General features: G+C 40.7%; 1 protein-coding gene across 1 annotated transcript in view; it reads right to left on the bottom strand.

The window, feature by feature from the left end:
* The window catches only part of lama4 (laminin, alpha 4), a 47,796-nt gene extending 22,786 nt beyond the window's left edge, over positions 1 to 25,010 (bottom strand). Inside the window, exons 1-15 of the mRNA XM_088626808.1 lie at positions 24,521 to 25,010; positions 15,825 to 15,926; positions 15,558 to 15,685; positions 14,559 to 14,639; positions 13,969 to 14,183; positions 13,350 to 13,450; positions 12,476 to 12,656; positions 11,404 to 11,490; positions 10,537 to 10,688; positions 10,007 to 10,117; positions 8,723 to 8,834; positions 8,156 to 8,320; positions 6,587 to 6,780; positions 2,776 to 2,892; positions 1,414 to 1,562 (exon numbers count right to left, since the gene is read on the bottom strand). Of these exons, the coding sequence (XP_088482934.1) occupies positions 1,414 to 1,562; positions 2,776 to 2,892; positions 6,587 to 6,780; positions 8,156 to 8,320; positions 8,723 to 8,834; positions 10,007 to 10,117; positions 10,537 to 10,688; positions 11,404 to 11,490; positions 12,476 to 12,656; positions 13,350 to 13,450; positions 13,969 to 14,183; positions 14,559 to 14,639; positions 15,558 to 15,685; positions 15,825 to 15,926; positions 24,521 to 24,628 (2,003 nt within the window). The 5' untranslated portion in view covers positions 24,629 to 25,010. The remainder of the gene's footprint in view (positions 1 to 1,413; positions 1,563 to 2,775; positions 2,893 to 6,586; positions 6,781 to 8,155; positions 8,321 to 8,722; positions 8,835 to 10,006; positions 10,118 to 10,536; positions 10,689 to 11,403; positions 11,491 to 12,475; positions 12,657 to 13,349; positions 13,451 to 13,968; positions 14,184 to 14,558; positions 14,640 to 15,557; positions 15,686 to 15,824; positions 15,927 to 24,520) is intronic.
* Positions 25,011 to 26,313: the final 1,303 nt, after the last annotated feature.

Here is a 26,313-nt window from a genome sequence, read left to right as displayed (position 1 = left end):
ATTGCTAGGCCAAGTAGTTGACTACAAAGTTTAAAAGATCAAAGTTGCGGGATTTAGGAGTCACCATCCATGACAATATCTTCCTCCAGGATGGCCATTTCCAGTGCACGGTCCAGATTTCTGGGCTCTGAGAGGGCACCCTAGTGACAGCAGTTGGAAGGTGGCAGAGTCCAGAGGCAAAGCTCAAAATTCAGCTCCCTGTTAGCTTCGGCACCCCTTCTATTTGGTGAGGTTCATCACACTTCTGCCACAAAATATCCAAGGAACTCCCTTTCCAGCTCCCTCCACTCAGGTAAATGTTGTCAGCAAAATACAGGCCGCTTTGTACTGCACAAGCCAGGTTCGAGGGCTTTGCAAAGGCCGCAGACCAATGTTGCTCTCTGTCTAAATCTACGAGCACCTGCCCTGCAGACCTTCGTAACTCCACTCTCACGTGGACAGCGTACGTCACCGAGTCCCGCCAGTTCAGACTGATCCCAGAGTGCTGCAGGAGAGCGATGGTGGAGATCTTCACGGTTGTGCTGTGGGAGGACTCCCTCCGCGGAGTGGTGGCTGGTGTTCAGGTCCTCCCTGGTCCTGGCTTGCAAGCACGGGTAAGAAATTGCTTACTGCCGGACCAAGGCGTCCACTAGAGAAACTGCTGTCCCCACCCCAGCTGTCATTCAGTGATGTTCATAGAGGTTGTACACTAGGAAAGGATCTTCTGTTTTCCATCGCCGCTGCCAGGCTGTGCTTCCAGATGCTGCTGTGTTTCTCTGTTGTTCCTGACTATATCTTCTCTCACATCGTTTCTCTGGAGCCGAGACAGAAGTGTTGCTGCCTCATTCCTCCTTTTTAGCACTACTCATTGTAATAATTCAGTTCTACGTAACTTTTCAGATGACAGTATGTAATCACAGGACTTGTGTATGCGGAGTCTGTGGTCCTTCCACACTTTACATTCACATTAGTTGTTGTGGTTGTTCGTGCCCACTGAGATGCCCATCCCATATCTCCCCACCCTCTCCCACCCTTCCTGCCATCCCTCTTCCTCAAGCCTTCAGGATGTCAAGTAACAAAGTAGAAGTACTTTGCTACATTACTCAATTACATTCTTTTCCCGAGATCTAGGCCAAGTAGTTGACTACAAAGTTTAAGATCTTGCTTAAGTTTTACATTTTCAGGATACTATGACTTTTACTCAGGCACGTTAGTTTAGAAAAGACGGTACTTTTACTCCAAGATATTTCCCAGAAATTTCGCTCTGGGGCAGTGACATTTAAACGGGCTGGGATTCTGATTGGGTAGAGCACTGATCACTACTGAGGTGCGTTAATTGGACCACAGCCCGGAGCCCAATGCATTTTCCCACTGTTTTCAATTTAGTCGCGATTTGTGATTTTTCAAAACAGAGAGAAAGGGAACAGAGCTCACTATTCCAGATCCAGAGCCAGCCTCTGCAGCTCCCTGGCGTGCTCCGCGGCCCGGTGCACCAGGTCTCCCTCCGCCCTGGAGAGATTGTCCGCCTTCTGCTTCAGGAGTCCGCCCGCCCCGTCCACTGCGGCGTGGAACTCGGACACGTTCTGGGCGGAGCAAATTCAGACACACATCACGTCACATCACTGCTGCTGTTCCACACACCATGTACGGGTGGGGTTTAGTTCTAATGAAATCGTGCAATTATTAGCAAGTATGAACAGAATCATTAAAATGTAACGCATTTGGCCGACATGCGAGCCAGCTTGCCAGCGCGATGACGTCAATCCCCTTCCCTGTGAATAGCAGGGACCTCAGCCAACGGGATGAGGAGAGATCTCCCTTTAGCTCAGCTGGCTGGTTCCCTGTTGAGTGATGCCGGAGGCCTGGGTTTGAGTCCCCAGTGGTGGAGGACTGACTACAATAAGCATGAGGACCAGTTTTGTGGGATTTAGAGATCAAGACAATGATGGTTCCGTTAAGAACAGTTGTATGTGCAATCAGTTCCACTGCTTAAAACTACGTCTGCTAGTTGTATGTAGCATGTATGGCATGTAGTGCTATAGGTATTATATGACAGTTGCGCTGTCGCATGATCACATAAAGTATGCGAGAATTACTATCTCGTAATTACGAGTTAAATTTGTAATAATCACGAGATAAGGGGGAGGATTTTTTTTTCCTTGGTGGCGGCAATGTGCTTCTGTACTTCAGAACTGAGTACAGAACACATTTTTGCTTTTTCACACTATTATCTCACTATATACCCCACATGGCTGTGCTACGGTCTTACACGCTATACTGTATGTTAAGATTTGTATGTTTTAAGTATCAAACATTTTCTCAATTTTCTACTATTACTGATACTGTTAGTTTGGGTCAGAAAAAAATAGCCACCTGGGCACACTTGAGATCAGATCAGAATTTTCAGAAACATGATCACAGCAGCTCAAGGTGAGTTACACAAGGTGAAGTGTTGTAATACCATTGACTAATTGTGTTGATACCAACTCGCTGTCAGGTGTCCCTCGTCACATTGTTGGCTTAAAACAAAAAGGCAGCAAAGTCAATATAAAAAATATAAAAATCTTCAATTGCAGCAGGTTTAATCTTACCACTGAGAATGTGGAATAAATGTGGACATATTATTCTCCAATGTGTTCCCCGGCCCTCATACAACATTACAGAAAAGTGCTGCTATCCTTGCAAGGGAAAGATGCATTAAATACTGAAAACGGGTGCTTATAATTGTGGCATTTGATTAAAAAAAATAAATGTAGACATTTTCAGAAATGTGTAATTTTGGTTAATTCCATTTACCTTTATGAGAGTGTCCAACTCGGCAGCAATGAGTCCTGTATCAGTGATCACATCTCCCGCCAGCTGTAGGGTCTCATTCACCATGCCATAATTTTCCATCAGAGCGTCCCGCAAATCCTGAAAAACAGCATGGTCAGTTTTTGTTTTGTATTAAAAATGTTTAACACAAGGCGAATAAATCCCAGCTACATGCTAATTTGCAGATTCAGTGCCCAGTGAAAATTTTTATTTCTCCATCTCATCAAATTAAGGTCAGAATTTCACAGAAAAGGGTGATGAGTCCTTAAAGCACTCCACACAATAAAGAGTCAGTGCCTTTAACAGTAGAAAGGAGAAGTTGTTGAACCGCTTCTAAGAGCATACAGTAGAATAAATTAAAATGCAGCAGCATTGTAATAATAAATACAAGTGTATCTTATATAAGGTTAAGAAAAGTAAGCATTAAGTGCTTAAAGGAACAGGATATTGTGCCATTAGAGGGCTGGAACAAGTAAAGGTTTATTACATGCTGAAAACAGAAGAAAATAATTTACACCTGAAGAAGGCTCCACAGCCGAAAGGCTGTTTTTCTTTTCTTCTCTTTTCAGCCAGGGAATAAACCTTTGCTTGCTCCTTTCCAGATTCTTGGATGCAGCGTCTCCTTTTTCGTACCGCTAGAGGCCGCTATTGCCTTAAACTTTAACTTAAGTGCTCCGGCAAATCAGTGTAATATAAGTCCATAGACTGGCGATGCAATAATAAAAAGTGTCTTTCAGTGGTGGAGGACTGACTACAATAAGCATGTGTATCTGTTGCAATAATGAAGATATATTTTACTGTTAATACTATGCACGGCTTTTCAGAGGCAGAAAGCAGCTCTCTATGCTATGAAGTCTTACAGGCCCATCAGATTAAACAGCTGTAGGAGCCACACCTATTGAAAACGGCCAACAGCCTGAGTGATGGCTCCTGCTTATGCTGGAACCTCACTTCAGCTCAGGTTAGAAACATCCTGAAGACAAAGACTATACAGGCAGTACAGTAGGTAAAATGTGTATTGTGTTTTATATTGTAATATTTCAGCATCAGCTGCTGAGCAACAGACATCAGTATAGAGATTTCCTAACTTCAGCTCTACTTAATAGAGGTCAGAAAGCTGGACAGGTAGATGGACAGACAGAAAATGCCATTCTTAGATTAGTTATCCAGTGCATTACTAGCTGTATGCAAGTCAACAATTAAGACATGCATCAAAGCAAAGTTTGAATTTTGAAATGAATTAAAAAAAATATGTGTTTCAAAAAATGTTATGTAGATTCTGATTGAGGAAACATGATACGAGCTATCCAACCATGTTGTTGAAATGCATGCACATTTACAGTAATTAAAAGTGCCCCCTTTGTGTTTGTAAGCATACTCGTATTCTTATTTTTTTAGATCCATGGTGTGGTTTTTATTATTAAAAGCAGTGCAGTCCTCTTGGCAGGAAAGTGAATGTTTTATGAACGTGGCCCAACACCTGTTCATTTATACCTCCCATAACTATTTTAGCATTCATAAAGTTTAAGTTATTGTTTTGCCACACCATATTGGTTTGGGGCAAATGGAGGACAAAAAGGGACAAAAAGGAGTGTTTTGTATAAGAATAGAACAATTGCCAGTTGCATTTATAGAGGGTCAGTTCCATTGGGGAGTAATATTCAGGTTAATAAAAATAAAAATAACTAAAAAATGTCCAAATGCCAAAGATGAAGCGCTGATAACTCTTTTTCAGCAGAGTGGTAACACTGCCAAGTATGGAAGGACTTTTAATGAGAAACCCCCTTTGTTTAAAAGGCATGTCAATCAATTAATTTATAAAAAGTTCAGTTCCTAATTATGGAGATTTAAAAACTACTGAAATTCGGCATAGCCTATAGCTAAAAGACCCAGCAGTCCAACTGTCAGTTAATAAAGATGTAACGGCCAACACAGAAATCCCAAGAGTGCCTTCAAATGCAGGATAAAGGATGGGAAGGAGGGGAGCATTTTGGTTTTCTGAGCAATGAAGTAAAATATATACTGAAAATAAGCTTGTAATTGTTTAATTGTCAGAAAGGAATGTTTGAAGGCAGTAATTATAGTGGTTTCTTAATAATCAGTAGACTCATTTTCTAACTAAATGCCGGCGTCTTACTGTATGTATATTAAATAAATGCTTAGTTTAGAAATGAACACGTTCGGGAGCAGCAGCAGCTCCTGAGCTTCACTCAGTCCACACCTCTCTCTGCCTGCTGGTGACTGTCAGCTTTTAACCTGCTTGTAAATAAAAGCTTCGTGTTCTTGTGGAAAGGGCCGACGAGTATGATTTTCACTTCACAATCCTTTTGGAGAAGTCTGTGATACTGTATTCACAGACACAAAGTATGGAGATAAATATACACAGAAAGAGGGAAGAATTGCCTTTTTTTAATGAAATGCTATAGACTGAATAACGCTTGAAAACATGCTGCATGATTTTTCCCGTGGTGGAGCTGAAGGGAGATTCTTGCTATTTTGCCTTGTTGGGCTGAGATAGAGATGAGAGGAATGACACTAAGTGCTCCTGCATCACAGCTCCAGGGTCCTGTGTTTGATTCCAGCCTCCATTGTCCGTCTGTGGGCAATTTTGGCTGACTCCCAAACCCATGCTGCCTGTATTTGACAAGCCACCTTAAAAACTCCTTTTCCCTTGTAGGCCTGCCTGGCCCAGCACTGTGCCTCGTGCTTCTGGAATAGGCTGAGTCGTCCTGGGGAATCGTGTGCGGAGCATTATTGTTTCTTACTGCTGCTGGAGACATGACATAATCCGCACAAGAATGGGGTGGGGTTTCTGAACTGAGAGACTCTTGTGATTGAACAGACACTTGCCTCCATTGACACAGGCCTGGAGGAGAGTAGGCACGGGTGGAGGTCAGACATGAGAAGTACTGTATGCTGAATAGATGTCTGTTAGTTGCAGTGTGTGTCATATTTAAGTGCATTAAATCAGATTCAGGCTGCAGTGTGCAGAATGTAAATGTGTTGATTACAACTCTAAGATGATCAGATAAGGTAAATCGTTAACAAAATCCATATGCAAAGCGGGGCTGTGTGTGTATCCATCAATATTCTTACACCTCTACAAACAGGCAGCTGGCATTGCTTGCCAGAAGTGCTGGGACATCCTAAAGTCTCAGACGTACTGTTATGGAGTTAACGGAGTTATGGGAGGAGACTGAGGAGATGTGTTGGATAGTAGCTTTTTTGAAAAACCTGTTAAAAAACTATTTTACTTCCACTGATCTAGAAAAGAGAAACATGTTCATGTGGGAAAACTCTTTCCCTGTGAAAGGATGTTATTTAATATATTGGTAGAGCTGGATGGAAGAAACACAGCCCATTTCGTTGCTTAAACAAATGTGGTACATATGCTCAGCATTTCCTGAAAGGCATCTGCTGTTCTTATTGCTTTACTGTATATGTACAAAAAGCGAGCACTGACTTATCGAGCACTCTGGCCTTCGTTACTTCACACTGCGGCAGAAACGGAAAGCCCTGTATGAGACAGCTTCACTGTCAGGGGAACACTCAGCACAATGAAACCTAATTTTAAAAAGTTCCACATCAGTACAACTCTGTGTACTTTGACCTTCACATGACCGTTGAATTTCCAGCCTTAAATATTGCAAATGAGCTCTTTACGAAAACTCTTTCTTAGAATGCTGCATTGATCAGACTGTGATGAGAAACTGATATGCTCATTGTTCTCACTCGGGAACTAGCCTTGCAGCGCGCTTGTCTTTGGGCTTGGGCCGCTGCACATTATTGTTACCTCATTCCTCTGGAATTTGACAAGATTGTCTTTGTTCTTCTCCACAGTGCTGTGGGTGGTTCTCACGGCCTCCCCGAGAAATTCCCTCGAGTCAGACAGCTTGCGGCTGAAGTCGGAGATCTGGTTTCGTATGGGTGAAATCTGTCCCACAGTGCTGTTTAGCCTCTTCCCTAGTTGGAGGACCTTCCTGCGAACTAAAAAGACCAGTTTTCACTCTGCATCAGTTTGTGTAATGTTTGAGACATAGTATAAAACCCCTGTGACTCATGAACATAGGACAACACATACAGTAGGTCAATACAGAAGGCCAACAAATAAATAATAATTTTGGAATATGTTTAGATCAGGACTTAATAGGATTGCAGGATTGTTTTCAGATAGAGAAAAAAATATATTTTATAGAAGAGCAGCCCAGGTTCTCCCGAAATAGACAAATAACAGATGAATCAGGAGAGAAAATACAACTGCACTTTATCATTGTGCATTGCAAAATCTATAAAGTCTTGAGACACAGTGATCAATTGCATCAGGAGAGCAAAAGCAATTGCAATAAAGCCAGAGTGCTTCTTTGGTATTCCCTTTACTCTGGTAAGGGTGAGATGGTAAACCATCCGAATTGAGAAAATAAAATTGCATTTGGATTGTGAAATGAGTTGCAGGATACTATTACACCACATTGAACAAAAGCTCACATTAATAATCACACAATGACCAAACTACACTGCTCTGATGTATGCCTTGTTTCTTTTACACAGTATATTGAAAAATACATATATGTTAGGTTTTATGTGGTGTACAGTTTATACTGCATATACAGTAATATACTAAATATGAAATAATATACTGTATTAAAACATTTAGAATAATTATCTCCCTATAGCATTCACAACTGTGAGCAGGGATGAAGTAGTGATTACAGCTCTTATCTCCTTACAGCAGGATCATGGAGTCAAATTCCAGATAGGGAGAACTATGGCCATAATATCAAAGATATTTTACATTAAATTGCTCCAGCAACCCCACTGTATTAATGTGGCTCAGTCTTGGACTGTATAAAAGATGTAATTGTGAAGCCCGCAAGTCACTTAGCATAATATTATCAGAAAATGATTGAAAAATTATATATATATACTGTATATACAGGTCTGTCTGTACATATTATTGCCCGGTGTACTGTAATTGACTTCCTCAGCAGGCATCTTGAATTAAGCAGCTATGTAATTAGGAAGGTTACCTACATTTGAAATGAACAGTCTGGGGCTCCCCTAGTGATAAATGGGAGCCTAGCAGTTGGTTAACATAGTACTGCTTAACCCAGAGAGTAAGCCCGCAATGCACACTAATTGACCTTCGCACAGCTTTTTTTCCAATGTTAAATGAATTTACAGACACAAACAAATCTTCCAGTATGCTCCCAGTATGTGTCTTGCCTGGTGGTGTGTGTATCGCGATTAATATTGCTTGACTAATATCATGACTTAGGTGTATCCCTTCACACCTAACAAATATTTTTATTAAAATGCAATGGTTGTACTGTATACCGAACCACAGAAGGCTAATCTCACTCACGTTCCTGGGCTTTGACAGCCTCCTCTTTTGCGGTAGGTTCTTGCGAGGAGAAATCTATTTTTCTCATGTTCTCCACCATATACTCAGACTCTGAGATCCTCTGGGAGACTTCCTCCAGAGTCAGGTCATGCACCACACTGTAGAAAGCCCAGTCGCTTACAATATCTGGTAAAGGCAAAGCAAATATGAAACAAGAAAATGAGTACAGAAAATCTCTCAACAAGAGGAAGTTGTAGATGAGAAGGAGGAGTGAAAAAAGAAGATAAAAAGGTATGGAAAAGGAGAGAAGAGTCTGAGTCCACCTCTATTTTCCAAACTTCTCATATGCTGCATCTGAAGCACTTTCAGTTAACATTACCTTGGAGTATTTAACGGCACGCTAATAAAACACAGAAATCTGGGTCAATCCGGACACAATGCTGATAATATACTTCTAATACCATGACATGCACATTGACAAAGAATATGCAGATTATGTAAAATAAATGAAAAAACGATGCATGGTAATGTTGTTTTATTTATGGTTTAGAAGAATGTTTTTTATGCTGAAGCAAAAGCAGATGTTACCTTGAATTTGGCTTCCAAGTGAGAACAGATTCCTTTTCAGCTGATCAGCATGTAGATAAATGTCTCTGGTTTCCTGGTCCACTTTCTTGCCCTGAAACACTGCTGAACTCTCCTAGTGAACAGCAACCTCTTGTTTCAGTGCCATTTCTTCAATATAAAGGCCCAGTAAACCTCCATCATAATGGAGTCGAAGGACTGTTTTTCATATTTATTTTTGATATAGTTAGGTAAGACAGAATTAGATTTTTATGTTTTGGCCACAAAGATGAAAAAATGTCACCATCTACTATGTAAACAATCAACTTCTGATTTTCATGTTTAGTTTGGAATGCAGTTTTTAACATTCTTTTAATTAAAAGACATTTATCTTCTTTTAAACAACATCAGACATTTAATTTCACCATAAAAGGTTTTGTAGTTAACCACTTTAAACATGTTAAACATTAAGCAAAAACAATAATTACCACTGTAATAGAGCTGCATATTGTATGGTTGGAATGATCTAAGAGATCATTATACATAATTGTTTCAAGAAAGTAAACTGTATTGAACTCCCTGTCTTGCTTTTGTGTTCTATGTATCGTATTCAGTGTGTCAAGTGGCTGGGGCGGTGGTGTAGGTGTTACTTCTATGCTGGTCTAGATAATCACTTATTTTGTAACACTCGAAGATCACAGATTCTGCCACTCTTTTGCAACAAAATATTAATAGGCTGTTAATGATCCTCCCCACCCCCTTCTGCGATCAAAACAGTTGCTTCCTCCCTCTGTTGTTTTTGTAGTTTCTCGTTTGTTTCATTTTAATGCTGTTGATCTAACAGGTTTGGAAACTAAAATGAGACCTGCTACCTGTGTCCTGGACTGGTTTCCTATACCCATACCTTTACACAAAGCTAGTTTCTCAGCTCTTTGTCCATGTCTTACTAACCTCACCAGTAAGCTCCTGGGATCTCCTTTTGCATCTGATGAGTTCTATCAAACTTTGAAACAGGGTTTTGACAAAGGCATGACTGACATGCACAGTATCACTGCTATTCATTCAACTCCAAATGAATTTGATGCAGTTGAATTAAATTAGTAAATCTGATGATTTGTGATTCCCAGCGATTTAAAATGCATCTTGTCAGACCCACTTGTAGACACAGTGATTCATTTAGTCTGGAATGAGCAGGTATAAACTTTATAATTAACTTTAGAACTAAAATTATAATATGCAGAATAAGAATTTTGACAGTACTGTGGTATCTAATAATTGCCAAGTCATGATGGTGGAGGTACAGTATACCTTTTCTCCCAGCTTCTCCAGGTTTGTCTGGACAACGAGCGCGGCATCCTTCACAGCTGCTGTTTGAGTTTTGATAATGTCCGATTGATTTCTCCACTTCCGAAACTGACTCTGTTTTCAACAAAAAAAACAAAAGATTGGTTAGTCACTCATCCTTTAAGATAATATTTGAACAATCATTACTTCTATGTATAACATTAGGATGAGATATCTGCATTGATCTGAGTCTGGCTTCCAAATAGATAAAATATTCGTGGATTCATTAGTACTGATAATTTCAAATTTAATCGTTACCGAATGGGCAGATATCTTGTAAAAATAAATACATCTACTGTAATTAAAAAAAAAAACAAGAATGAAACAAGAATGTTTAACGGAGGATAATACTATATGTTGCTTTCTTTTTCTTAGTGTTGAGAAATCAATATGATTTATGATATCAGGAGAAATGACCAAATAAACAGCTAATGTGCAAGTCTGCACACAGAATAAAACTGTCCCAGTGAAATGAAACTCTTGCTGCGGAGTACCTGCAGGTGCAGGATTGTGGCATTGATTTGACTCAGATGACTGTTGGCCACTGCTCCAGTAGAGATGTTTATGATGTTTGCTTTGACTTCCTGCAATGTCTTGTTTGATGACAGGATGTCATCGATTAAATACCAGATGCATTCATCGCAGCCTGTCGAAAACAAGAAGTCATGTCCATTATCATTCCAGCATCAAAACAGTTCTTGGAAATCAGTCTTTGTTTTCCAGGCAGAATATTTGATGCCAAACCAAACCAACTCATAGAACTGTGTGTTTTTGTGTGATCACTGATAAAAGTGTGGAAATTAACAGAATGTTTGAACAATGTTACAGTATATATAATGGTCGGACCCTACAGACACAGGCTTTCTTATAGCTGTTAGTTTAGGGTGAAATCAGTGATGAGTCGTGAATGTGCTGTTTTTTAAATATTGTATTAATTTGTGTTGTAATAGTCTGCTTCCTCTCTTGAGATATAAATACATAAAAGATTTATCAACACAGCACCTCAAGTCATTTCTGTTTGACAGGCCTTTAATTAATTTGGATACATGCCAAAGAAAACGAGCAGGACCTTAGCGTATTGTTCATCTTATTCCTGCTTTTCTCATACTTCAGTGCAATTTAAATGTCAAAAACAGGACCTCGGGTTGTTTATGGAAGCTATCCAGGTCCCACTGCCTTGTGAAAGAAGTGCTTTAAACGCCTTAATTACAGGAGCCTTTTCGTACATATAAAAGGTCGAGAATTTTAGATGTGATGGTTATTATCTTTTTTTCTGGAAGATCTTCAATGCTGTGTAGCCCCGGAGTACGACATATGAGCACCTCAACTAAAAGGCTTTCTTCTATATTCAGGCAACTTACTGATGTTGCAGACCTTTGGGGGTACAGAGGGCTCCGGGAGGCACTCCCCTGTCCGGCCGTCACACGGTCCTCCATCACAGTCACACTCTGGACACAGCACAGCGACACATAGTTAGGGATAACGCTCATTTTGAAAAAAAAAAAACAGCACTGGAATTAATAGAGCAAAGCTTCTTAAAATAGCACCACATGCAAAAAGGTGTTGAAGTCTGCCATTTCATAGTTGACTTGGGATCAATGCAATATTATCAGAGTTCTTACCTTTATTATGAACAGTATAATATCATATACCCATACTGAGTATTCCCTGTGAGATCATTTGTATGAACATATATGTTTCTATGAGAAATACAGTGTAATGTGTAATATTCACAACAGAATTATACCGTGTTTCCAAGTAGTCTGGCAGTGATCTCCGAGGAGGATGCCCTCCCTATGTGTAATTATCACTGGATGTTGGATCAGGAAGGGGTATTCAATCCTGCATTTTTCACCTCAGTTCTTATTTAACACGAACAGTGGACAGCAGTGAAAAGCGGTTACAGAATGCTCCAATGCACTGAACAACGCATCCAGTACTTTTGTCCAACTGAGCAATCTTGCTTTTATAAAATATACCAACTTTTTAATGTTTAAGGATTAACATGCTGTAATACACAGTTTAAAATTAAAAGTCTAAAGAGTATACAACTTAAATTCTTAATTGGATAAAGACTGTCCCTCAGCAGTGATCGGGATTCAAAGCCGGGTGTTTTCTGGTGACAGCTCAAGTGACAGTTTTACAAAGTGATTCTGGAGACTATTAACAGAACCTGATTTACATGCAGTAAAATGCGGTAGGACGTGATATGACGCATTGTGATGTGACACGCCCGCCGCGTTGTACCGCAGCGTACCTCACTCCTTTTGAACGGCTGCATCCGTATCGATCAAATGACTTGGAATTGAAGATAGGTCATTTGTTCTGTACTTGTTCCATTTTGCCAAGGACGTTTAACAAAAGTCAGTGTCGGGAGTCTTTCGTGCTAATTCTGTTCAGAAGAAAAGCTGTCGATTAGCACATTTCACTCACCCTGGCAGCCTGAAGGCCCGTACTTCCAGTAGCCACTGCTGCAGTGTTCACAGTGCTGTCCAGTGGCACCAGGCTGGCATTCACAAGCCTGAGTCAGCGGATTACAGGCGCGCCGGACAGAGGCCAAAGCACACTCACACTTCCTGCATCCCAGGCAGCTCGCGAATCCAGAGTAGCCAGCCTACACAGAAAAAAAAAAAACTGAAATAAGAAATAAAGTGGAGAAATCGGATTTTTTTTGCGGATGTGTGCGCGGGCCTATGTAAGCTCTGCACTGTTGTTTTCAATGACTTCTTATTAATATAAAACATTGTTGCTCATTTAATTAATCCCACGATGTACACAAAGTAAGGGTCCTTTACAAGACAAAAGTGTAACATGGCAGTAATGTATGGAAGATTCTGTTAGAAATTACAGTATATAGGAAAGTATACATTGGATATAAGGGATATGCATTGAGTTTTAGTATGCATTCTAGACGCTGTATAACTGTGCTAAACTTCCAGATGTAGGTTATCTATATGTATAAGGTTACCAAAAGCAAAATGCCTATTTTTATAACTTCCCAATTTTGTTTTCCCTAAGTAACTAGTGAAATATTAAAGAATAACACAAATGTACATCTTTGTTCACGTGAGATATTATATTCTCTAAAATATGTATTTATACAACTTTATAAAACTGATAAATAATCCCTTGTGTAGTATTTTCTTATGAAAGCTTTCTTAAATATTAAATATTGTATTATTAGCCCTTTCTTGAAAATCAGGCTGAATGTCATCCTTCCCTATTTCTGTTTTTAGCAAGGTTTACTTTATTACTGATAAATGTCTCGGGTTAATTATGATAAAGGTCAAGTGTGGTTTTTTTTTACCTCACATCTGTCACATAATGGTCCTGTAACTCCCGGTTTACAATGACACCTTCCTGTCCTGTCATCACAAGACTGTGTGCCACACTTATTACAGGGACATTCTGCAGATAAGAGAAATACATACAAGGCCAATCAGCCTGTGACACATTTACCTCTGCGTTGTGTTAGTTCAGGAAATTCTGATTAATTCTACACATATTGATCAGGTTTATGACAATACAAACCACCACGTTAAATACTGACAAATGCATGAAGGTTGAAGGTGAAAATAAATTTGATTTTTGTCATCTTTCAGACACCACTAGCCTTCACATTTGCAATCTGAATAAGACACTTCATCCCTACCCCCTCCTTGTTATTGTACGTTGATTAACATTTCAAATTCTAGGGAAAGTGAGGAAAATCTTAGGTCTGAGGAAAAGGCGCAGTGTGTATGTACAGTACAGAGAAGACTGGAGAGATGATTGAGCACAGCTGTTTTTCTCCTTTTCTCCGTTTTTTTTTTACGTGACTGACCTCACTCTCAGATGACAAGAAGCAGAATTAGATAGTATTTAAAAAAATGTTTAGGGAACGTTTCAGAATCTTAAATATAGGTGTGTACAATGTCGATATCCACCTCTGCAATTCTTAGCGCTGATGGCATCTCCGAAGAACCCCGGAGCGCATCGCTCGCAGTTGACGCCGGCTGTATTGCGCCAGCAGTTCTGGCAGTGGCCGGTCACGTTGTGGCAGTCGCTGAATATGAGGTTCGGATCCGTGTTGCCGTTGCAGTCGCATTTCTTACAGGTGTCGCCAACTCGTAAGGGGTTTCCATAGTAACCCGGAGCACATCTGTCGATTAGAGCGCAAGTCGTGATCATATTTTACTTTTACTAAACATTTGACTTTTACTGCAATATATTGAAGTTTTGTACTCCTTGACAAGACAAGCAGTACTGATAGCACCGTATTTGAAAAACTGTAAGTTCACCATTAACCAAAGAAAAATGTAAGAGCAATTGATGATAATAATAATAATAATAATAATAATAATAATAATAATAATAATAATAATAATAATAATAATAATAATTTAAAAGGTTATAAGGAATGAGCTATTGAACATTCTACATTATATAATAATAGTGAGATATTCCGCTGCCGTTTGATTAACGCAATACCATATTGCCCTGGGGCACGTACTGTACTTCACTCCAAGACACTGACCGTTCGCAAATGGGGCCCGCGTAGCCCTCCTGGCACATACAGCGCTCTGTTTTCCCCCGCTTTTCACAGGACACTGCAAAACTGGCAGAGGGCAAAATGTGGAAAACAGACATTGGGTGGGTAAAAAAGGTACAGCGTTAGACACTTTTTCCAATCAAGATACGGAGAATCGTCACTTAGAACTGCTGCCGATTTGCAGAGTTCCCCTCAGGAAATGTTTTTTTATAGCAGGTGAAGAGACGTGTCCTATGCAGATTTGTAACGCTGATCAACATTTGAAATCGATAGTGTTGATCAACAGGGGCTCCTCTGTGGATGTAAAAGGCTAGTAACATATGTGGTCACCTCTGGAAGCACTGCATCTGCCACTCATGCTTTGTACCTAATTACGGATGTTTTTGTGTGGGAGTGTGTCCTATTGCTCCAGTAGTGGCTGGAAAAGCATGTGTCTGCTCACTGGCCTCTGAACCCTAGATGTCACGTGACGTTACGATTCATCCAACAAAGTGGAAGGAAGCTCAGATCTGCAAAGTCCATGACATAAATATGACACTCATTTCACAGGAAAACTGACGTGGTCATGTCAGGATGAGCCCACAGGGTGTCGTTGCTCACTGGAAATGGATTTTTGCAGTGACTAGACACTGGGAAGATGAACACACCCTCCATCCTCCATCAAGACCTCTCCATCCGTCTTGACAAATTGTCATAACTGTAAATAAATGAAGGATCATATTTGGCTGCAACAATTTTGCCCATGTTCTCTTGAAACGTGGGATATTTTGTTTCTTTCTTGATTTTCTTCTGCAAGGTCCCTTCATGGTGTTTTTGAAGGCTTCTAACATTTTGGACAATGACTGGGATCAAGGCAGCGAAAGAAAACAAATTTCGATCCAGAATCTGCCATTTTTCCTCTTAATTTGAAATTGCTGCCATTAAAACCTGTAGGTGAATGAAAGCACTGTACAGTATATTCCACGTGACAAATCTTTGACTTACTTGTTTGAAATGAGTGGAAGGGGACAGGCACAAGGCCAACAAATATGGTCTCCCCCTGCTGTGATTTCGACAGTGAATCCATCATGGCACTCTTCACAAAAATCCCCTTTAGTGTTGTTCTGGCAGTCCTGTAACAGGAGGCAAAAACATTCACCTTTCTCTACTAGGATATGCTTTATACAGTATATTGAAGTGTAATTTACTGTATATGGTGAACCGACAGCAGCACACCTACTACTTATATCAAAGAAGCAGCATAGAACTTACAATACAAATCCCTGTTATGTCTTCACAGTTGATGGAGTGTCCTCCACAGTTACAAGGCAAGCACTTGCTTAATTTGCTGAGGAAATATCCTTTCCCACAAACCTAGAAAGCAAGAAAGGAATGACAGATTTTTAAAACATACTGTACAAAACACAAGAAAACCCCAAAACACTGGACTTGGTGACTGCATGTGTGTCAATGAAGTTTGAAATAATCTAATCATTTCACATTTTTTCACATTGCTTATTCATATTAGAACAGCATTTCTATTGCCATTTTCCTAACGCAGTATACTTCTGTGACTTGTGAAATATATCATCTCACAGCCTCAAGGCTCAAAAGAAGGAAAAGGGTATTATTTTGTTCCCTTCTTCCTTGCTGTCCTCCTGCGTTCATCAGAAAAGAATGTGTAAATTATGCTCACTAGGATCCAATGTTGCCCAGGTGCTGAGAAATTGCCAGGCTTGAAACATTCCATACCAAAGCTTTTAATGAGAGGCAGTAATAAAGGAGCCAATTACAGTATATAACAAAATAGCCCGCGCACCTGGGAGTGCTTAACGAAAGTATTCATAGTTCAGCTTCCGATGGGAAAACATTGACAATCTTCAAAATATTCAAAGTGCACTGCAAAGCATGACAATGAAATAATTGTTATTTGTATCTGAAATAATAAGAAGCTTATAAAATGCATCTTGAGTTTTCATTTTAATGAAAATGCAGTTACTTGTGTTTTGAAATTGCTGTTCCCTTTCTGCTAAGTAATCATACTGTACAACTTTAATTATCGCAGACTTTCCAAAATCAAGTCAGTAATACTTATCATCCGTTCATTATTTTTTTTTCTTTTGAGTGGGAGTAGATCAGTATGACCTGTTTATTGTGCTTTAGTTACCTTATGGTATTATAAACCTAAAAAAGCCTGGTTTCTGGAAGAACACTGTGTTCTTTGGCTTTTGCTGTAATTGAGGTTTTAATCACAAGCTAATGTATTTCAGTTTTCTCTTAAAAGGTCAAAGGGGATCATTTATAATTGGTATTATAAATTATCTGGACTACTCTCAATCAGGTGTGGTGCCTCAAACATAACCAACTGGACCTCTTCAGAAGGAACACATGCTCAGTGTGGGAACAGCATCCCCACCTGTGTCTGTCCACTACCAATTAATAAACTAGTAAGAGCTGTCAGCAACAAGAAAAAGAGACACAGAGTAAAATTTTGTAGGTTTTGGTACCAGTATCCCTGAAGCAGGGGATTTTTGACATTGAAGTCTATACAAACAATCAGATTAAGTGCTTATTTAGCACTGTAAATTAAGAGCTCACCTTGAATGGAAACTATCAGATTGTTACTCCAGGGCCAGAGTTGGGAACTACTGGCTTGTACCATAAATGTTCTACTAGGGATTGTGATGATCCATCAAAAATATTGATTTTTATGCTCTCAACCTTTGAGTCATTGAGTCAGATGCATGAGTCATATTGCTGTCACTCTTGTTTTGTTTCTAATCACATTTTTTATTTATTCAATAAAATAAGATAGGATATAAAAACAACTACCTCACATAACTCCTGCTCACCCATCCAGTTCAGTGCTACTTATTCTTCATGTCTCTGCCCATTTTCACAAGCTATTGTTATATACTGTACAGTGTATTCTTTGGAACCCTTTCTGTCTCCCACAGAACCATTGCAGATATGATTAAGGTCTTGTTTACTTTCCTTCATTAATATTGCCCTCCTATTTTTAAATGTGCACCAGGTTATCAGGTTTCATGTCACCTGTTATGCTGTAGAAAAATGAGAATGCAGCAGTCTGGTTCACACCAAAGATCTTTTGGCACATGCATGACAATATTCACGTTTTAAATTGTTAGCAGATTGCATTTGCATTTGTAGAATGGGGAGTTTTCTCATCTGCAAAGAGCCAAACAGAGGTTCATCCAATATTGAAAGAGTCAGTAAAATTCACATCCTTTCTCCTCTCTTCTTCACCCACTCGGGGGGCACCCCTCTGCTGTATTTTACCAGTTCTCTTTCATTTTCATTGGGGAATTAATCTTTACTCATTCCTTCACAGGAACAGCTCCCACTTCTAACAGACCATTTTGCTTTCCTTTTTTACAGATAGGTTGGCTGATTGCTGAAGTAATATTGTTCCTTGAGGTAACAAGGAACAATACCGAGCTCAGGCCATGTGAATGAAAAACTGTAGAGCTCAACATTCAGTATGCAAATTGAGTTAAAAGTGTTCAAATAAGTTGACTAACAATCCATATAGTCTATCTGTGGACACGCATTTGTCATGAATGACCTGCTGAGCAAACGGGAGGACGGACCCTGCGCGGTACCTTAGGTGGTCAGTAGACAAGAAGGTAGCTTCCAGAGTAAATGAGGGCTAGGCAAGAGACGTGGTCAAAGGCAAGTTCCATGGTTTGTAATGAGAAAAGCAAGAAGGTTTCAAAAACAAAGGTAAGAGCTCCAAAGAACAACCAATACCAGGCCAAGACCAGAGGGTTCTGGAGGGTTTAAGTGTTGCGCGAGGAGGAAGGTGCGCTGATTGATGAAGTGTCGTGGTTGGCTGATTGGCAGGAGCGGTGTCGTTCAGCAGTGCTCGGGGCTGGAGTGTGATTAGTGCGGGTGCTCTTCCGTGTGGGAATGTGGTGGGATGAGGGCGTGACAGTATTTAATTACTGCATGAACAGCAGAGGACCTGACCACTCCACGCTTGAGTAATGGAAACAACCTGACTGCTATTGGCATTACTGAAGGCATCCTGTCTGTGAGAGAGAAAATGCCCACAGAATGAAGTACTGTATTGTGCTTCATTAAAAGCAGACTAGTGCACAAAAAACCGGGAGACACACCCTGGAAGGCAGATGGTCACTGTGCATGGCCAGGGCACCCCATCACCCAGAACAATCTGCAGAACCATTCTCAGACTCCAATCGCTACAGTATGGCAAATTCAATAACTTGAAGAAAGTTGTTGTTTGCTATTTGCTTGAGAAGGATTTTCTTGTTCAGATGCCATGCAGTGGTAACACTGACACCTAAGAAATGAAATGCCTGTATTTTATTATTGGAGAACATCTGATCCAGCAGTGGGGTAGTGGAGAGTGATAATGTACTGTATGCAGGAATCTCCTTCAACAAAAAATATTCTGTGCTCCCCTGCTGCTCAGCAATACACCGAAGCTCAGGAGCCTCTGAACCAACAACCAACAAATTTCTTATTCTTGCAAACCAATCTAGAACTTTCATCTTTTTCAATAGGATAATGCAAGACCACGCATGGCTAGCATTACAAAACGGCGACTTCAAGAAAAAAAACAACACTGAAATATTGCCGTGGACAGCCTTTTCTCTCGATGTGAGTCAGACAGATCTATGGGAGCAGCTCAAGAATGCCAGCAACTGCAAACAGCCATGACCAGACAAACCGATAGCTGACTCTTCAGCTGCACAGGTAGAACAGTGGAAGATCCCACAGTAGTCTATTCAAAGGCAGATCAGTACTGTGCATCAGCGCTGCCAGTATTAAATTAATGCTTCAGCAGCTCATAGTCAGTAATAACCTTTTAATGTTTCCATTTGCACATTGACATTGCAGTACTCCTGGTGTGGGGTCATATAAGTAAAAACATTAATAGACCAGGCAGTGTACAACAGACACCAAGCAGCCATAGAGAACAGTGCTCTTTTATTTGCAGTGAGCAGGAAAATGTTCAAAAACCAAAATGTAGGCTCTTTGAGTTACTAATTAGTCTTCTTTAGTCCCTGTGGGTAGCTGCGTCAGCATACATAGGCTGCAAAGGAACAGATAAAGGTTAATTCCATGCTAAAAAGAAAGGAGACACAACATTATGTGTTTCTTAATCCCTAGCTAACAGTAACAGGACAGCTGAGCTACCTACTAGATTCCTTCAAAAACTTCAGAATTCAAAACTCACAAGATGTTGATCAATCATTCACTCCTTCTGGTGTAACTCGCATAACAGAGGACCTGTCCTCTGTCTTCTAACAACAGATGACGACTGACACTGGAAGCCTTTGCTTCCTGCTTTATAAATTGTCATCCGACCATTTGTGTCTGTGTGTGCCCCACAACGGACAAGCATCCCGATTCATGCAACAGGCTTTTATCCTGCCTTGCTTTCTGGCTTAGCAAATGTATGCATAAATACTGTGCATTTCATCATATACTATACAGCAATTTAACACAAAATAAAATACACACTAAGTAATAAAAATAATAAAATCTCTTGGGTGTTTCCCCTTCCTGATTTCTGTACAGGTCACTCGCAAATTTCAGTGAAAAAGAGCCAGATAAACAGCTGAAGTTGCCACATGTGAGGAAAAGCAAAGTGAGACTGAATTGTAAAATGGGGCCCTTGTGGAGACCGCATTACACTTACTGTACTCCACACTATTCATCCATGAAGGGAACCTGCCACACTCCTTATTCTGTTCACACTGCATGTGATGTGATCTCTCCTTCCCTTGAACATTTTATCATGGAGCCCATGAGAGTTTCTTATGTAAAAGTAAAATTAAAGACAAGTCAAGACTCAATTAAACCAGGGCAGATGGTGTATACTGTATCTATGTTTATGTAGCAGAGCTAGTGTAGTGACGTCATCGCCCTCACTGCGCGTAGCAGGGTCCTCAGCTGCCTGGGCTGGGGGTGGTCTCCTTTAGCTCACGCGGTTGGTGCCCTGTGGCGTAACGCCGGAGACCCGGGATCGCGCCCCAGGTGTGGGGGACGGAACGGGTGGCGGGGGGCACGGAACCGTGACGATCACATTTAAATCCATAGGATCTGAATGTTGTGCTTCTTTTGTGCCTCAGCGCATCAGTATTACAAAGTGATGAAAGAATCAATACATGACTTGTGCGTGATTTGAAGGATCTATGTGAAAACACTTACATGAATCATGTGAGCGCCGTGGGCTTACTCACATCAGGTGTTTCTGGTTTGCTTCATGCTGTACTCACTTTCCTGTGAAGGCCATCACATGATCAGTACACATCTGGTGCTGTATAGTGGGTGTGGCTGTGCTACTTTTTGCCCTAATAAATGCTTAATATGTGGCCATCGTTAGATCTGCTCACTCCTGGGAAGGGTCAGCCTATTTTTCAAGCACAGAGCACTGTGCAGAGCCATCCCCTGGAAGAGACCCCTGTCCGTCACAGGATATGTAAACAAACACTGGCACACTGAGACCACGTGGAGGCTTCTCATAACATAGCCGATATAGCTTTTGAAGGTGGGAAGTAACCAGGACACCCACAGACAACTTCAGTGAACCAAAGAGAACGTGCACACTCCACACAGAAGGTGCCACAGCTGGGAATCAAGCCCAGAACCCAAGAGCTGTGATATAGCTGCACTCACCACCACCACTCTACTCCTTTAATATATGATCATATTTCACTCATGGTCCTGTACTTGAATTGATAACCCTGACAGAGCTTGAATGGCAAAAACTCCAGATAGATAGCACATACAAACGAGAGTACATTACCAGCCACAACTGGTAGGTAATCCTTAAAATTGTGATCTAAACCTTTTGAAGCACATTGGTTCAAACCTCATACTTGTGCACAAAGGTCTTGCGTCAAGATCATTCGTTTTTGAAAACGGAGCCAATGAATGTCTTCATATAGTTACAACATTCATTTTTAAGTGCCTGTTTGATAATGTACAGGCATTCACTGCCTCACTGCAATTTCCATTGCCAAAACAACTGGCGTATACAGCAGTCAGCCCTGTAATGGGACATGACACAAGTCATCTTTGGAAAAGTAATGTAAAGGTTTTGTACATTATGTGCATGTCACTATTCCATGTCAGCTAGTTTGTAAAGAAATTGTTCTCTTCCACTTAATCATATACAACTCCTAATAATGCATTTGTTTACTAAAATATTGGTATTTTCTTCTTCACTTCATGATGAATGGGAGTGTGAACCTTAATGTCATACTTTCTCAAAGTGTGAAGGTAAAAAGTGATTTCAAGAGTGAAAAACCTAGTATTATCCTACTACAGTAGGCTTGCCTATAGTGTCTCCATTCAATTGATTTAGTTCTGCTTTTCTATTGCTGGGTTCATAACATAATAAAGAGGCATATGTTTGATGCCTAAATGTAACAACAGTACACTACACATACTCCAGAAATGAAAAAAAAAAACTTTCATCCTTCAATACGGCATTGTTCTTCGTCAGCCACTTTAATTCAGTCTTGCCCTTCCGTTTCAAACCTTAATTGTACATTTATTCAGTCCTGAGAAGCAGTTGCAGGCACATTCCTAACATATGTGCCCAGTCCTGATGCATATTTTCCCTTGATTTATTTTCTCACAAACTGAAACACAAGGATATGCCTCTTCTGTGAACTAATGTGAAACATCCCGTGAACAGTACAGCTTTTATAGCCTGGCTCAGAGGCAGCTTCGATCTTCCTGTGAGCCTTTTTAGCCTTCTTGCTATAAACTCAGAAAGACAGTATGGAAAAATCTTGGTGAAATACAAGTACTGTTCATGCGTTCGGTATAACTTTTCAATTTCTTATTGCAGCTGTCTGTGACCAATACTGTAAATAAGAACACATTTCCCTTTATATAAGACTGCTATTCAACAAGCTTGCCCGGTGACATAATTCTAGAGAAGCATAAAGCAGTCAAATACTTGATTATATTTGTTTTTTTTTTTCAATTAAAACACTTAAATTATATTGTTACGCTATTATTACAGTATATTGGGCAGCCAGAGCTTCAGGAGCAGGGCAGGGGGCACCCTGGATGGAACCCCAGTCCAACCTGAGCCACACAGAGACACAGACACACTCCGTCACTATCTCTTTGGACCGTGGGAGGAAAGCAGAGCACCCAGAGGAAACCTCTACAAACCGGGAAAAACATACAAACTCCACACTAATAGCACCTCATGTGCAGGGTCCCAGATCTGCAGGGCAGCAGTGTTGACAACTGCGCCACCCATATTATTCTTATTCTTATTCTTATTCTTATTCTTATTCTTATTCTTATTCTTATTCTTATTCTTATTCTTATTCTTATTCTTATTGTTGCAGATTTGGCCTCAATGTTCATACCCTGGCCTGGAATGTCCCTTCCTCCAGCATTATGATACAATACATGTAGTGTATGAATTACCAGAGAAATATTGCAAATGGAGGATCGCGCATAATCCTTTATGGAAGATTCAGACGTATAGACGTATAACCTGTCTCAGGATGATCCAAACTCACGTTCCTTATCAATGGTGAACAATCCAACACTTGATGAATTGTGCTTCGCAATGATAGAAAGATCAGGCACTGAATATTTACCCACTTTTCACCCATGACGAATTCCTAATGCAAGAAATTGTATATGGCTAATAAAGTGATCTTATTTACGTATCATAAACACTTGTCCCCCACTGTATTTATGACTGACCATATACAGTATGCTTACAATTTCTTTTATACCATCTCTTACAGATTTCTTGTCGATCAGCCAAATCTACAAACAGTTCATGCTGTTATTTAAAAGCCAGAGGATCCAACACGAACAAGGCAATGGTTTTAAGGGGACAAACAAACGTATCCTGCAATTCTTGAGGCATGCAAGTGTTCGGTTACATTTTCCTTTTATAGAGAGACTGAGGCAGCTGCTTCATTGTAAGTCACCTTTGCTTACAGATGACTTCAGGACCCTGGGGGTGCTGTGACTTTCAGCTGTAAATTCCTCAGCGTACTCCACTTCCGACATTAAAGGACTAGCATCCAAAAGGATTTGGATTCACTTTTTTTTTTCAACACATTGCAAGATAAGATCATTCAGAAATCTTTAGAATCAATCAACTACATCAACGTTTCTCAGGGTATTCAACTATTACTTAACAGGATGTCTTCTGTGAGCAAAAGTTAAATAAACAGTAAACTGCCGTTTTCCTAATACAGTAAATAAGAATACTTGCAGAACATGCAGTATTTCTGAAGTGAGTGCTGGACCTGCTTTGAACCACACATTGGTTACTTTGCTCAACACTGATATGAAGCTCTTTTATCCTTATCTGGAGCAGTTTTGCCCAGAATTTGGATTGGATTAAAAAAAAACTCATCAAAATCCATACTCATGGAGAAATGCTGTAATCTCACACAAGAGAATACACCTGTATCCCTTAAAAGTGTCACCATTCTTTCTTTATGTCCAGCTTATTACTTCTTTCCTTTACTTTCTTTCCTTTATAGTGTCACTCGACGCTGCTCAAGGCCCTTTGACTCACTACAGACTGTTTTCATTTTGACTTTAATGAGACTGTGACAGAACATCTGCTGATCAACTCATCCAGCTGCAACACATTGAAATAATCAACAGTCCAATTAATCATGGAAAGGAAGATGTACACAAGACATTTTTCTAGTATCCATATACCTCTTGTATAGCCATTTTTTCCCGAGAGCTCTGGAAATATTTCTCAGTTTACAAAAATGGATTAACTAGCTTCCGAAATTCCTGTTGCACTTTTGATTGCATAAGCTAGCATTGCACTGGAAGAACAACTTCAAGGGCCCCTGCACATCAAAACACACGTTTCACACATCGTCTGGTTCGGTCATTTCCTTGGTCATTTCATTTTCCTTATGTTAAACTGCACAAAAACCCGTGTAGATGAGAAAAGAGCTTACTTTTAACACAGGAGCTTGCTGTCCCCCGTAGCTGGAGCCAAATGCTGGACAGATAAGTCCCAGGAAGATGGAAAACCAGCAAAGGGAGGGGAAAACAGTTAAAGCCATTTCCCCTTCTTCATCCAAAGTTGCTCGTCTGGCTTCTGGTTATCGTCACGCCAACGCGGGTGTCAGCTCCCTTCGGCTTGCTGGCTCCGTTGTTTTGACTCTTCAGCTGCCTGCAGCCCCCCAGATGTGGTTGCTGCTCACGCCAGCCCAGCTGAAGTCCTGCGAAACAAACTGCAGGCGGCTTCCTTCCCTCGCAGCCCGTCCTCCCTCTCCCCGGAGTCCTCCCTGAAATCGCACGCAGATGGGCAGTCGGCAGGAGGATGAGGGGGAGAGAGATTACACCCGTGTCAGAGAGGGCTGGTGTAGCAGGGAGCCCCTGCATCCAGGCCACATTAGCTCCTCCTCATCAGGATGCAGGCGGGGTGTGTGTTGGGAATCTGGCTTCCACACTGTACCAAAGCCTCTAGTTCCCATCCTGGCTCGACAGCCTGAAAGACAGAGCCTGTCTCCCACTCCCTCCTCACCCCCCCCCCGGCAGCTCCCCTTTGCTTGTTTTCTTAGGTCATACTCTCAACCAAGGTGCCAAATTTATTAAAACCATGCTAGAGGCCCGCATCCCTCTCGTCCTGTCAGAAGGGGAAGCTGGGACTCCAGCACAAAAGAGATTTTGTTCGGATTTAGGCCCAGATGTTAAGCAAGAAGACAGCACTGTGCTTACTTGTCCCCGCTGTTTTGTTTATGATTTTTGCAATGCTGTTAAACTTCTGACTAAAGAGAGACATGCGCTTGCAATCTCTTTCGAGTTCTAATTCAGGGCTTGTCAGTGGATCGAAAGTGTTTTTTTTTTCCTTTGCACAAAGAGTATCTTGTTTGCACTGTAGCCCAGACTCGTTAAGATAACCATACGGAAGATATTACTCTCAGATGACCAATAAAAATGGCATCCAGAATGTTTTATGGAAGGTATTACTAGGGGTCTTTAGCATTAATACCTAATTAAAATAAATTAGGTATTTTGTATGAAATGGGCAATATTCAGTCAGTAACAGGTTGCGTGCCTTTAACATAGAAATGAAAATGGGAAGATTCTGCTTTTGATGACACATTTGACAAAGTATTAGTATTTTATTAAATCATGCCCTAAGACATACTGTATATAGCCTTAGGAAATAAGATTAAAACAATGATGTTGTAGGCCAACAATATACTGTCACTTATACATTTGGGTGTTTGCAGTAAACTACAGTAGGGAGTTCCATCCATCCATTGTCTAACTGCTTCTTCCAAATCGGGGTCACAGGGGAATCCTGACAAATAACAGGCGGGAGGAAAGGTACAGTACACCCTGGACAGCACTCCAGTCCATCACAGAACAAACTGACACAAGCACACGGTCACCCCAGGGCCAGTTTTCCTACAAGCCAATTAACTTGCCGGCATGTCTCTGGACCTTGGGAGGAACCCCATGCAAGCGCAGGGAGAACATGCAGACTCCACACAGACAGCAGCTCAGAACTGAACCCGGGCCCCCAGAGCTGTGAGGCAGCAATGTTAACAACTGCATCACCACGCGGTTCCTTATTGTTTTCACTAATCATAGAAAAACTTCGGTGCGTTTGTCAGGGTGCAGTCCCAAGACAGCTGAAAAAACAAATCAAGAGGAAAAGAAGGAGACAAGTTGAAAATAGTTCATCTTTGATGCATGTCACAAAACTAAACTTCATAGAACTATAGTTCCCACAGTA

The sequence above is a fragment of the Lepisosteus platostomus genome, chromosome 3 (genome assembly GCF_059453375.1).
Source record: "Lepisosteus platostomus isolate fLepPlt1 chromosome 3, fLepPlt1.hap1, whole genome shotgun sequence".
Lineage (NCBI taxonomy): Eukaryota > Metazoa > Chordata > Actinopteri > Semionotiformes > Lepisosteidae > Lepisosteus > Lepisosteus platostomus.
The sequence above is the reverse complement of the archived record's forward strand: the minus strand, read 5'-3'. Positions and strand labels throughout refer to the sequence as shown.